This window comes from Microtus ochrogaster, chromosome 10 (genome assembly GCF_000317375.1).
Source record: "Microtus ochrogaster isolate Prairie Vole_2 chromosome 10, MicOch1.0, whole genome shotgun sequence".
NCBI lineage: Eukaryota > Metazoa > Chordata > Mammalia > Rodentia > Cricetidae > Microtus > Microtus ochrogaster.
In genome coordinates, this window is record NC_022016.1 from 80,906,049 (window position 1) to 80,918,688 (window position 12,640).

Sequence of the window (12,640 nt, forward strand, 5' to 3'; positions counted from 1 at the left end):
CTACAGCCTGATCCCTCCTCCACCACATGCGGAGACCATGTGCCTGCTCAAGGCAGCTTTCTCTTCCTTTCCTTCTTCCTTCCACCAGCCTGGGTAATCAGGCACTAGGATCTGTCTTGGTGAGGTTCCACATTCACATTCTAACCGGGCAGAGGGAACCATCCTAAGCAGTCAGATGGCGCGGACCTGCTGCCTGGGGTCTGTGAAGGAGCCTGTCAAGCAGAAGATGGACAGCAAGGGACTAGCTTCTACACACTGCAGAATGCAGCTGTGCATGGCCGACAAGAGAAACAGTGTGCAAAGCCCCACACCACGAGAAACTTGTTTTCCTTTACAGACATCATTACTGGTTCTGGTGCGGAAGATGACAAACAGGCAACCTTTCTCACGGCAATAAAGAACCCGTGAGGAGACAATCAATACCCGCCAGACGGAAAGGCCAAACCTGCAGCGGAGAGCTGCGTCTCCTCCTCTAGGTGCCTCCACAGCCTGCAGCAGGATGCCCAGGCCTCACAGTTTCGGAGCCAGAGCATCTCTGGGTGTGAGCCTGCCCTTTCCCTCTGACTCTAGACAAGCTTCAGAAGTGAAAGCACGGATTTACCAAAACAAAGATGAAGAAATTCCTTCTGGGGGCTGGAGAGATGGCTCAGTGGTTAAGAGCATTGCCTGCCTTCCAAAGGTCCTGAGTTCAATTCCCGGCAACCACATGGTGGCTCACAACCATCTGTAATGAGGTCTGGTGCCCTCTTCTGGCCTGCAGACATACACAGACAGAATATTGTATACATAATAATAAATAAATATTAAAAAAAAAAAGAAATTCCTTCTGGCAGCCAGTTCCTTCAGAGCAGCGGTTCTCAACCTGTGGGTCTAGACCCCTCCACAGGGATTACATATCAGATATTTACATTATGATTCATAACAGTGCCAAAATTACAGCTATGACGCAGCATTTTACAGTTGGGGTCATCACAACATGAACTATATACTAAGGGGTCGAAGCATTATGAAGGCTGAGAGGCTGAACCTGCAACTCGTGCCTCACTCGAGAATGGGGTACTGGGGGCTGCAGAGATGGCTTGGCAGATGCAGCACTTTCTGTACAAGTGGGAGTGAGACCAGAGTAGAGCTAGATCCTCACACCATAGAAGGCACAGGTGGGTGTGGCAATCTGTTTGAAAGCCTAGTACTCAGGAGAGAGACAGGACACCTGAGTCAGCAAGCTCCGGGGTCAACAACCAACAACACACCCTCATACACAGGCAAAACAAAATTCCAAGCAGGAAGTCAGTAGATGTACATTGCTCAGGGATGATTGATGTCAGCTAGGCTCTAGATACCACCCAGGACAAAAGAAGCGCAATGGTCCCTACTCTCAAGAGACAACAAACTAGCTGTGTCACTCTTAAGACCCATGGACAAGGGCTGCAGAGATGGTTCAGCAGTTAAAAGCTTGCCTGCACTGCTCTTGCAGAGGACCCGGGGGCAGGTCCCAGCACTCACAGCCACTTGTGACTCCAATTCTAGGAGGATCCAACCCCACACATAAAAAAGTATATGAAATAAATAAAAAAGACGCCCACACATATGGACTTAACTAGACATAGGGCAGAAATGCTAATGTCAGTGGCACAGAAGTTAGGGTGGTCAGAAGGCAAGGAAAAGATCTAAGTGGGTCACAAGAGACTTAAAGTTGCATCACCACCAAGAAGCATTCTACTGCCACTCAAAAACACCATTTAAGAGTTTGGTGGCAGGGCCTCTTTGTTTTGTTTTGTTTTGTTTTTCGAGACAGGGTTTCTCTGTGGCTTTGGAGCCTGTCCTGGAACTAGCTCTGTAGACCAGGCTGGTCTTGAACTCACAGAGATCCGCCTGCCTCTGCCTCCTGAGTGGTGGGATTAAAGGCGTGCACCACCACCGCCCGGCGGCAGGACCTCTTAAAAGAGTTGTGAGGCTTTGGCACTAACGCTGAGTCAGGAAGCCTCTCTTAAAGATGTGTTTCTGCCTGTCTCTAGCAAACAGAGCCCATCTGAGAAAATGCTGCTACCAAGAAGCCATACTTGACTCTGTTCTTGTCTGTCTAGAATCCTTTTTAAAAAGCTTTCTCAGGCTTTATATGTAAATTCTTGCCAAACCTTGGGTGTCATTTGTTAGCAGAGACACCATGTAGCTGCTGAAGGAGTCAGAGTCTGCAGTGGTAAGCCACGGCCTCATGACAATACACAGATGAATAGAAATGGGTTAATGTAAGATGTAAGAGCTGGCTAGGAATACGCCTGAGTCATTAGTCAGTGTTGTAATTAATACAGTTTCTGTATGATTATTTGGGTCTGGGTGGCAGGAAAACAGAAAGAAGAGTCTCTGCTTACACAGAGCCTGAGCTTGGCTTGGGTTCTGCAATGTACCCCATACTGTCTGTTAATATTAACTTGACATAACTTGTGAAAATAGACAAAGCCAAAGTCAGAGATCTGAGAGAACAGCGAGAGGAATTCAGGGTTGAGTTTATGGGGGAGGGGATGATCTAGAAACTGGAAGAACTCTGGTCAGTTGACCTCAAGATTGAACCAAATAGAAGGTATGCAAATTAAATTACTCAAAGCTTAACACAGAGGCCTCAGATCAACTCTAGTGAGGGAGGAATGTGCGGGTTATGGAGTAACCGGAAGGCAGCTCAGGCCTGGAGGGAGGGAGTGGACATAACTTTCACCTGGGCACAACGTCCAGCAGGCAGAGAGAGAAGGGGGCAGGCTGGTGGAGACTCAAACAGTCTCAAGGAGTTGAGGACGCTGGGCACACACCTACAATTCTAGCACTCGGGAAGCAGAGACAAGAGGATTTCAGTGAGTTCCAGGACAGCAGCCAGGACTATTACACAGAAAATGTCTGTCTTAGGCCCTCTCCTACATCTCATGGTTCTCACGGACAGGCCCTCTCCTACACCACCTGGGTTGGTTTTAGGATGATAAAGATCAGATGAACATGGCCTGGTGGTTCAGGTGTATAATACCAGGTACTCAGAGGCTGAAGAAGGAGGATTGCCAAGTTCAAGGTCTGCTTAGGCAACTCAATGAGACCCTGCTCAAAGATCACAGTATAAAAGGAGGGCTGAATATAGCTCAGCGATGGGACCCTTGCCTGGTCTACATGGGCCTTATGCTAGCCCCAGAATCACAAAGATAAATAAACGCACCATCAAATGACTTGTCTCTGATGCAGAAGGAAGCTGGTTCTGGATTCCTAACCAGGAAGCCAGCTAGAATTTAATAATTTGTATGGTTTGATGCCAATCAAATTCCGTTCAAGAAAATGCAAGGAAATATACAGAGAGGGAACTGCCAGGGACTCATCCACATTATTTAAACTGTTAATTACAGCACACATACACCTTTTTTTTTTATTGTTTTGTTTTTTCAAGACAGGATCTCTCTGTGTAGCCCTGACTGTCCTGGAAGGACATACCTGGGATTAAAGGTATGCTCTTTTTTTTTTTTTTTTGAGACAATCTCTTCCTTCTTTTCTATTTTTGACAAAGTCTTACTACACACACACACACACACACACACACACACACACACACACACGTCAGCTGGCCTCACAGCAATCTTCAGTCTGACACAAGTGCTGGGACCACAGGGGTACAATACTAGGCACCTCTCCGTACTGCCCAGGCTGACCTTGACTCCTGATCCTCCAGCCTCCTCCTCTCCAGTGCTGGGGTTCTGTGCCATGACACCACACCCAATCCTCTACAAGGCAGGCGACTGGCTTGTGGAAAGAGATATACACCCACCACTACAGAAGTATCAGATACGCACTCTGCCTCTCTGCCTTGTAGGCTGAAGAATGAAGAAACAGGTTTACAGAGGGCGAGTCGCCTCCCCAGCTAAGGTTGCCTCACATCACACAGGACCCCATGGAGGAGACTGTCTTCATTAAAGCTGGCTTTCAGGCATAGCCTTTGAGGTTCAGCTGCAATCTGGGGCCACTCTGAGAACAACAAGTGCACAGAGGAACTCAACATGCAAGGTGCTGGGCTGTACCGCCAGACATCCTACTCTGTGTCGAGTTCCATCGCCAAGGCCAGGGGTCTAGTGGACATTACCACATCTCACATCCCTGCAGAGTCTGCCTCCCCCAGCAGGAAACATGGGCTAGGGAGACACAGTCAGACCATGAAGGAGAAATAATCAAGGCAGCTAAACAGATCAACCAAACACACAAGCCTCTGCTTTGACAAACAACTGTGTGACTTTGGGTCCTACTTAACAGAGTTAGAGGAAACCCCCAGAACTGAGACACAATACGCTCAAAATGGTACCACAAACTCTTAAAAACAGAACTAGATAATCAGTAACAACAAAATTCTAAAAAAAAGAAAAAGAAAGAAAAGAAAAAAGAAAAAGAAGGAAGGAAGGAAGACAGACAGATAGACAGACAGACTCTCAGGGCCTAGTAGCACAATCCTGAGGTCCTAGCTATTCTGGAAGTTGAGGCAAGAGGATCAAAAGTTTAAGCACAGTTGGGCAGCTTGCTAAGACCTATCTAAAAACTGAACAAGGGACAAGGGTTAGGGTAGTTCAGTGGTAGAGACACACTGTGTTCCGTGCCCAGAACTGGAAAATGTTTCTAAAGCCAGGACACAGTGACCTTTAAAGCTCCTAGGACACAGGGGAATCTTGTCCTCAGCACAGACCTCTGCTCAGAACAAATGGACCAAGGGCAGAAACTGCCTTAGAGAGAGGCCATTCAGGACACAGGAAACCCCTCTCTACTGTGACACAACTTAGTTTTCACTATTCCTCCTGGTCACACTTCCATGTTCCTCTGGTGCCTTGAGACACTGCTACAAACGACCAGGACATGCATGGTTTCTGAGATTAGCTCTCCATGGAACTTCTGGGTTCCAGCAAAGTTGACGGCTCAGATCCTATCTCCCCCTTAGAGCTTATCTGCTCTGTTCACTCAGCTCCACCCTGCCCAACCAGGCATGCTCCTGGCAGTCCATCTCTTTAGCTTGGCATTTTCTTCTGGGCGGATTCTCTGCTTCCTGCACACTGCATTCCTGACATGCAGAAGTTCCCACAGTTCCAAAGCCTCGAGGTGGCTACCCAGAGAGGAATCAACGTGTGTCCTTACAAGAGCAAGGCAGCAACGACATTCGCAGCGGCTGTCTCTTTCAGAGATAACCGTGTGCCTGGTCCTCATTAAAACGCGTACAACTTATTAGTCCCCTAGTTGTTCTAAATCCTTTCAGAACAAGAGAGAAATACACGGAGCAAGAGAAACCAAAATAGACACCTCCAGAAGGAATCAGCAAACTCCACAGCTGCGCAGGCGCGCTGCTCCCAGGCCCGTGTGCTCTCCTATCATTTTATTAGATTTACAGCACAAATACTTTCAATTGAAATCTTTGAGAGAGGGGGCTGGAGAGATGGCTCAGTGGTTAAGAGCATTGCCTGCTCTTCCAAAGGTCTTGAGTTCCATTCCCGGCAACCACATGGTGGCTCACAACCATCTGTAAAGAGGTCTGGTGCCCTCTTTCGGCCTGCAGGCATACACACAGACAGAATATTGTATACATGATAAATAAATAAAATAAATATTAAAAAAAATCTTTGAGAGAAAAGGAAACGGTTCAGCTGCATGATACAAAACCAGAGCACAAAAACGTTAAGAATCTATTACCAAAATGCTCAAAACAGGAAGGTATTAACTAGCTTATGGTTCATTAACGAAGTAAACTTAACTTTGTAGTGTTGGCTAATGACACCAAGATAACACTGAACCCGGCCAAGCATCCTTCATGGCTCTCTCCCCACTCCACAGCCAGCCTCTCCTAGTCACCCTGGCCACCCCATGCTTCTCACTTTCTCTCATCTTGCCCATCTCTTCAGGGCATCTTTGGGTGCCCCGCTATTGTATCTTAGACTCCAGTCTCTAGTTTACCCTCTGTGGTAGGTTTTGTGCTCAGAATCAACTCCAGCAGAGCCACCTACCCAGTCAGCTTTGCAGGAAGCACTGTTCAGGACAGCAGTGCCTTTTAAAAACAATCTACTCCAGCTCATGCTTTTAATCCCAGCACTCGAGAGGCAGGCGGATCTTTGTGAGTTCGAGGCCAGCCTGGTCTACAAGAATTAGTTCCAGGACAGACTCCAAAGTTACAGAGAAACCCTGTCTCAAAAAAAAACAAAAAAAAAACAAAAAAAACCAAAAAACAAAAAAAACCCCACCAAAAACCAAAACCCACTCATCCACTCAGCATTTGGAACAGGCAGAAAGCTTGGGCAGTCATAACCTAATGCCTGGTATACATTTCTGGCACGATCTCTCCTCCTGCAGGGCTGGAGACAGAGCCCAGTCCCTGCGTACACAAGGCACTTCCTCTACCACTGAGCCACGTCCCCAGCACTGATGTTCAGTGGTATAACAGATGAGCAACTCAGCATGAGGCACACTAAGGCCATTTATACACACATTTAGTTTTTGGTCTTTCGAAACAAGGTCTCATGTGGCTCCGGGTAGCCTCAAACTCACTATAGAGACAACAGGGACCATGAACTCCTGACCTACCCTCCAAATGCTGAGATTACAGGCGTCCTTCACCATGCCGTGTGGATGTCTTCAAAAGCTAGTAAATACTAACTGGATATCCATTTATGCTCAGCACTTCACACACATCCTGCCCACATGGTGATGTGTACAGCACATGTCACCCTAGCTCACAGCAAGCGCTTAGCACTTGTTCTTATCATCGGTTAGTTACTTTATTTATTTGAGACTGCCCTATGTAGGACAGGCTGGCCTGTTTCTGCCCTGGTGTGCTGGAGCCACCATCCCCAGCTGTCAGCTGCATCCTTGTGTCAAAGCAAACAGGAGTGGCATGTAGGACCGCTTGGCAGGTGAAGGAGCTTGAGGCCGAGTCTCATGACCTGAGTTCTCCCACGATGAAAAGGCAGAACTGGCACCCAGAAGTTGTCGTCAGACCTCACACTGTGCTCCATACAATAACAGCACACGCAATTAGAAGAAAAAGACAATGGGCAGGAAGGCTGGACAGGGCAACAGCACTCCCAACAGAAAGGGCACCGGAACACAAGGCAGCCACTCAGAAGGCCACACTTCCCAGGCTCCTGGGGCTTCAGAGGCTATCAAGGACAGCGCTGTCATCTCCTCTGCTAAGCACTTGCAGGTTAGGGATAGGCAGAAAGGGCGACAGAAAGAATTCTGGTTGTGGACAGCCAGGTCTGACCCTACAAGCCCAATGCCAAACCTTTGCCCAGTCACTACCGTGCATGTGGAGAAACTCAAAAGTCAACCCAGAAATGGCTCAATGGTTAAGCGCCTTGCTGTTCTTGCAGGACCAGGGTTCAGTTTCCAGCACCTCACAATGGCTCACAACTGCCTACAACAATGCATGTGCTGAACATACATGTACTCAAGCGTGACACCTATTTCTAAAAGAGAAATTCCACAAAAAGCTTAAGGATCAATCAATTTAATGCTAATTTGCCATCAAGAAATCCATTCTCCAGTTTGGAAAAACCATCCCAGAAATCAGACAGGTTCAATTTTAGTCCTGATCGTGCATCTAACACAAGAGACCACAGAGCTGGCCTGGCGTCGGTGGGCTCGACTACTGGGGGTCACCACTCTACCACCAGAAGCCCTGCAACAGCGAAGAAAGGGCCTCCCTCGCTAGGGCCATGGGCTTGGTTTATAGCAGGAGCTGGTGGTCCTGGCTAGCCAGCAACCTTCTGCTGCAGAAACCCCGAGAAAGGAAATTCTTAGGGAATTTTTGGCATTTCCTTATTACTTCAGTTCTTTAGTTCTCTTATTCATCTAATTTTTACTTAACTCTTTTTGAAACATGGTCTCATGTAGCTCAGGCTAGTCTCTGTGTAGCTGAGGATGGCCTTGAGCACCAAACTTCCTGCTTCTGCTTCCCAAGTGCCACCATGCCCAGTTTGTGCAGTGACTGCAGCACCTGGTGGAGAACGTGGTTTCACGCCAGTTAGACAAACACTACCGACTGAGATCCAGTCCAGCTCAGTGCTTCTAAGCTGTAAACGGAAAGCCCAGGTTCTGCAGCGTTGCTCCCACCTGTGACTTCTAGGTAGACGACTGAACTTGCTAGCTAGACGGTGAGCATTCTAGGCTGGAGTGCCCTCCTATGGCACACTCTACTAAAGTCAGAGCTGACAGTACATAAAGCTAAGCTTAGACACGCTTCTAACACATATGCACACATACACAACTCAAGATTCCTTCTGTTTTGTTCTTTAGCTCAGGTCTGAAAAAACAAACAAAAACCTTCTAGTAAACACTAATGTCATCACCTCTAAAGCCTCCATTCTAGTAGAACCCTGAGCTACAAAGTTCAGCATGCAGAAATGATGGCTCTCAACACTGAATGTGTTGTTTGATGAGGAGGACTTTATCTACGGCTATAAACGAAGGGAGTGCTTGCACTCACTGGCAAAAGTAAGAAGTCCTTTAAAAGAGGTATTTCTTTGGCTTGTATCCCAGTTCAGTAGCAATGAAAGGCCCTAAAATCCTAGGGGTTAAATGTCCTTCTGAACACTGAAGGCTCCCTAGGTTCAGAAGTTCTGGCATGCAGATAAAAGGTGGCTCAACCACTAACAACTCAATCTAGTTAGGAGTGTGAGGGTTTGAAACAAAATAAAACAAAACCGGGTCCTGAAAAAACTGGATTCTCTTACCATTTTGCTTCCTCAAGAACCAGGGTATAGTATACACTGTGGCTCTTGCCTTTAATCCTAGCACCTGGGAGGCAAAGGCAGGTGGATCTCTGTGAGTTCAAGGCCAGCCTGCTCTACTCAGGGTGAGCGCGCCTCAAAAAACAAAATGTAACAATAACAAGCCAGGGTAAAAGTTAGTTTCATTTAATTGCAAAGTGTTAAAGAAACAATTTGTTTAAAGTCTGAGGGCAGTTCAGCTATAAATCCAGGCCCCAGAAAGTCCCTGTGTTTCTGTAGGAAACAGTGGTTGGTACAACTGAGAAATGCATACTCCGGGTAGCCAAGAGCATAGTATTAGAACAAAGAGCTTTGTAGTATGTGGGCTGGTAAACTGAGGCAGCAGCTAGGTTCTGAGTTCAAGAGCTAGGTTCTGGAGTTCTAATGTCCAGGGATGAATTATACCTGACAGTTCCTTCGATTTTAAATAATTATAAATCGAGTTTCAGGAAAGCCAGGGTTACACAGAGAAACCCTGTCTAGGAAAAAATAAATAAATAAATAAATAATGGATTATTATGAGGGCAGCTATGACAATTTAGAGGGCTTTTTTTTTTTTTTTGTATTTCGAGACACGGTTTCTCTGCGAAGCTTTGGTACCTGTCCTTGAACTCTCAACGTAGACCAGGCTGGCCTCAAACTCACAAAGATCCACCTGCCTCTGTGCTACCACCGCCCTGAGCATTTAGAGTTCTTTCAGCAGGTGGTCGTGCTCAAAACAAGCACTTTAACAGACGCTGGTTATTAGCAAGCAAACTAGCTTTGCTGAGGACAGTCCAGTTCGGTTACACTTGATCACTACCAGGAAATTTGAAGGATAGGATTGTCCGGCAGAGATGGACCCAACTAACCACTAACGCACCCTGACCTTGGAAGCTTTTCCGGAAACCCTTCCCGACAGAACTCTACTGCCGACTAGCAAAGCAAATGGGAACCTGCGAGAAAAGTACATGTGGCAGACAGTGCGGGCCTCTCAGGTTACTTTTCATTCTCGAGGAGACAGCGTGAACACAATTGACCTGGATGCTGAAGCCCCAGTCAGGACGCCGTTGCATCTCAGGCCTAGCACTTCTTGCTCATCCTCGGCCCCTTGAGCCGAGGCTGGGGAAGTCCTGCTGTCTAAATTCTGGGCGGCGGCTCAAGGGATCGACGGAGGGCACTGAACGCTAGCGTCTGAGGCTAGATCCAACTTCGGTGGCACCAGAGAGTTAGGGGTCCGGCTGAGTTCCAGGGAGGCTCCCAGGTGGCCTTGACCTTGGTGTCCCGGGACTCCGTGTGCCCGCCTGCTGGCTCAGGCCGCTGACCCTAACCCCCCGTCTAGGGCAGGTGCGTGTAAGGTGAGCATGGGCCTGGGTCACGGGGGCCCGGGAAGCCCAAGGCAGCGGCTGCCCCGGGACACTCGTCCTCCCTCCCGCAAGTGCGTGGGCTCGGGCTCGGCCGGGACACGTTGCACGCCACGCACGGGTTGGGGAGAGCTGGGCAGATGCTGGACCCGCGCCAGGGCGCGAGGGTCGCGGGGCTCAGAGCAGCCCGACGGCTGGCGGGCGCACACGGCGGCGGGGTCACGCGGCCTCCGCACCGGGCCGCTGCCTCCCCAGGACGGCTGCGGGGCCAGAGCCACCCGTCCGACCCTCCAGACCCATCGGGCCGGGCGTCAGCCCCGCCGACGCGGCGCCGTGGGCCTCACCTCCCTGCGCACGTTCAGCAGTGAGTAATAGTCTTCATTGTCCAGCTCCTCCTCGCTCAAGGCCGTCGCCATCTTCGCAACCTTTCACCCCGCCAAACCGGCGAGGCCGCACTCAAGAGGGTCCGGTGCTGCGCGGCGCTCCCCATAAAGAGCCCGCTCTACCCACAGCGGCCCCTGGCGGCTCGGAGGCCGCATGGCAGCCCGCAGGAACGCGCCTGCGCAGTACGCCACCGTGCGACCGAGGCCAGAAGCTAGCAGGCGGCGCTCGGGGATAGTAGGGTGGGCTTGCGTGTTTGAGCCTTTGCACGTGTGTGTGTGTGTGTGTGTGTGTGTGTGTGTGTGTGTGTGTGTGTGTTGGGTGCCTACCCGGGTGGCACTGAGCCTTTCCCTGAACTGTCAAGGGAGACTGTGAAAGCCACATTCTTGAGGCTTTAACTCCCCCGCCGCCGCCTACCCCGGTTCTGGGTGGCCCTGAACCGGGGCTGCCTCGAGTTCCTCCCCTGGTTTGGTGTTTGTTGCAAGGCCACCTAGAGCCCAGGCTTTCGTCTCACTAGGCCCACCCCCATGGGGAGCTGCTTGTGGATGCACTTGCATACTTAATGCTCAAGAAACCTCCGAAGTGATTGTGTACACCATTCTTAGTCCACGGGAGCCTTCCTTCCTGTTCAGAGAACGGGTCACCTCCTTAGCTTAGGTTTTTGGGTGTGTGTGTGTGTGTGTGTGTGTGTGTGTGTGTGTGTTTTTAATGTGTTGCCCTAAATTTAGGAGCACCTGGCCATTTTTTCTGCTGTGTAAATGAGGAGGCAATATCCATTTGGTTCTTAATTGCGTCTGGTGTGCACACATACCTGTGGTTCCTACCTCAGAGCCACTCTGCTGTAAATTTCTCCTGTATAATTTAGCAGTGGCGTCTAATTGGTTTCAACCTGGTGCCTGCTGTTTGGTGCGTTATTAAGAACGTCCTGGTTACAATAATCTAAATAATTTAAATGTGTCTGAAATGATGTTATCAAGTGGTGGGCAGCGCCTTAGACTCTTCCACCTGTTGGCTCCCATGGCCTGTCTTTTCTCAGGGTCTTTGTTGTTCCTCTCACAGCCACCCTTTGCCCTTCATAAGGGGGTTTTCTGGGAGGCTCCAGCACCTGTCTGTAGATATGAGAGGTTGGTTTCTTCCTTCCTAATTTTTGGCCAGATGTGCGCCATCTGGGCTTGGGTAATGTCCCTTCCAAGTTGCCCACTCCTCTTAGACTCTTTTGCCTGGAAACACCTAGGTGTGCAGAGACAGGCTGCAGTAGGCTGTCCGCCCAGCTGTGAATCAATAGCTGAAAGAAAGAAAGAAAGCTTGGTAGGCTTCCACAGCCACAATCTATCAGTTCTTCCTGCAGTTTTTATAGGCTCTTTCTTTCTTTCTTTCTTTCTTTCTTTCTTTCTTTCTTCCTTCCTTCCTTCCTTCCTTCCTTCCTTTCTTTCTTTCCTTTTCTTTTCTTTTTCTTCCTTTGCAGAGCTGTGATTAGGGCAAAACTGCAAAACTACCTGCTGACATTTTTCTGGTCTTTGAGAATTCCATACAGAGGCTGGGGGGAAAAAACTACAATGTTGAGATGTTTGCCTTTTCCTTGCATTTGAAGATGTTCAGTGGGCTGCAGAGGAAGCCTTTGCCTCCCTCCCCTGCTCGGGGAAACACAGCTTCTAGGAGTTACAGAAATGGAACAGCATATGTTTCACTACGCCCAGGTCTGTGTTTCTGTGACTGAGAGTGACCTGGTTTTTAGCACCACTCAGACAAAATCAACAATGACTCAGGGCTGCTCTGGGCCTGTCCTCTCTCCGGCCCACAGTGTTTTCTGTTGTGGTCCCTTGGAAAATGGCTGTGACAGACGGAGAGTCCGCCACAGGCCAAGGGAATGTGTTTATCTCCAGGGCTGGCTGTGGTCCTTTCTCCTCGCCAAAAGCCCTGTTGTTGCATGGGCAAAATACTGGAAACCAAGGGCTGTACAAATCTATAAGTTAGAAAACGCACGACTGGAGCCAGAGAAACTGCCAGAAAGCCACCGTCACTCAGGACCTTGTACTTTCTAAAGCAACCTGTAATTCTGGAGCAAGCATAATCCGGCATACTTGGGTAATACATTTCTGTAAGAATAAGCACACGCGTGGTGCAGTTTTAAAGGGTTATTTCATGTGTATGAGGGTT

General features: G+C 48.9%; 1 protein-coding gene across 1 annotated transcript in view; it reads right to left on the reverse strand.

Moving 5' to 3' along the window:
• The window catches only part of Dnajc11 (DnaJ heat shock protein family (Hsp40) member C11), a 51,158-nt gene extending 40,622 nt beyond the window's left edge, over positions 1-10,536 (reverse strand). Inside the window, exon 1 of the mRNA XM_005353666.2 lies at positions 10,447-10,536. Coding sequence (XP_005353723.1) covers positions 10,447-10,518 — 72 coding nt within the window. The 5' untranslated portion in view covers positions 10,519-10,536. The remainder of the gene's footprint in view (positions 1-10,446) is intronic.
• Between the last annotated feature and the right edge of the window lie 2,104 nt (positions 10,537-12,640).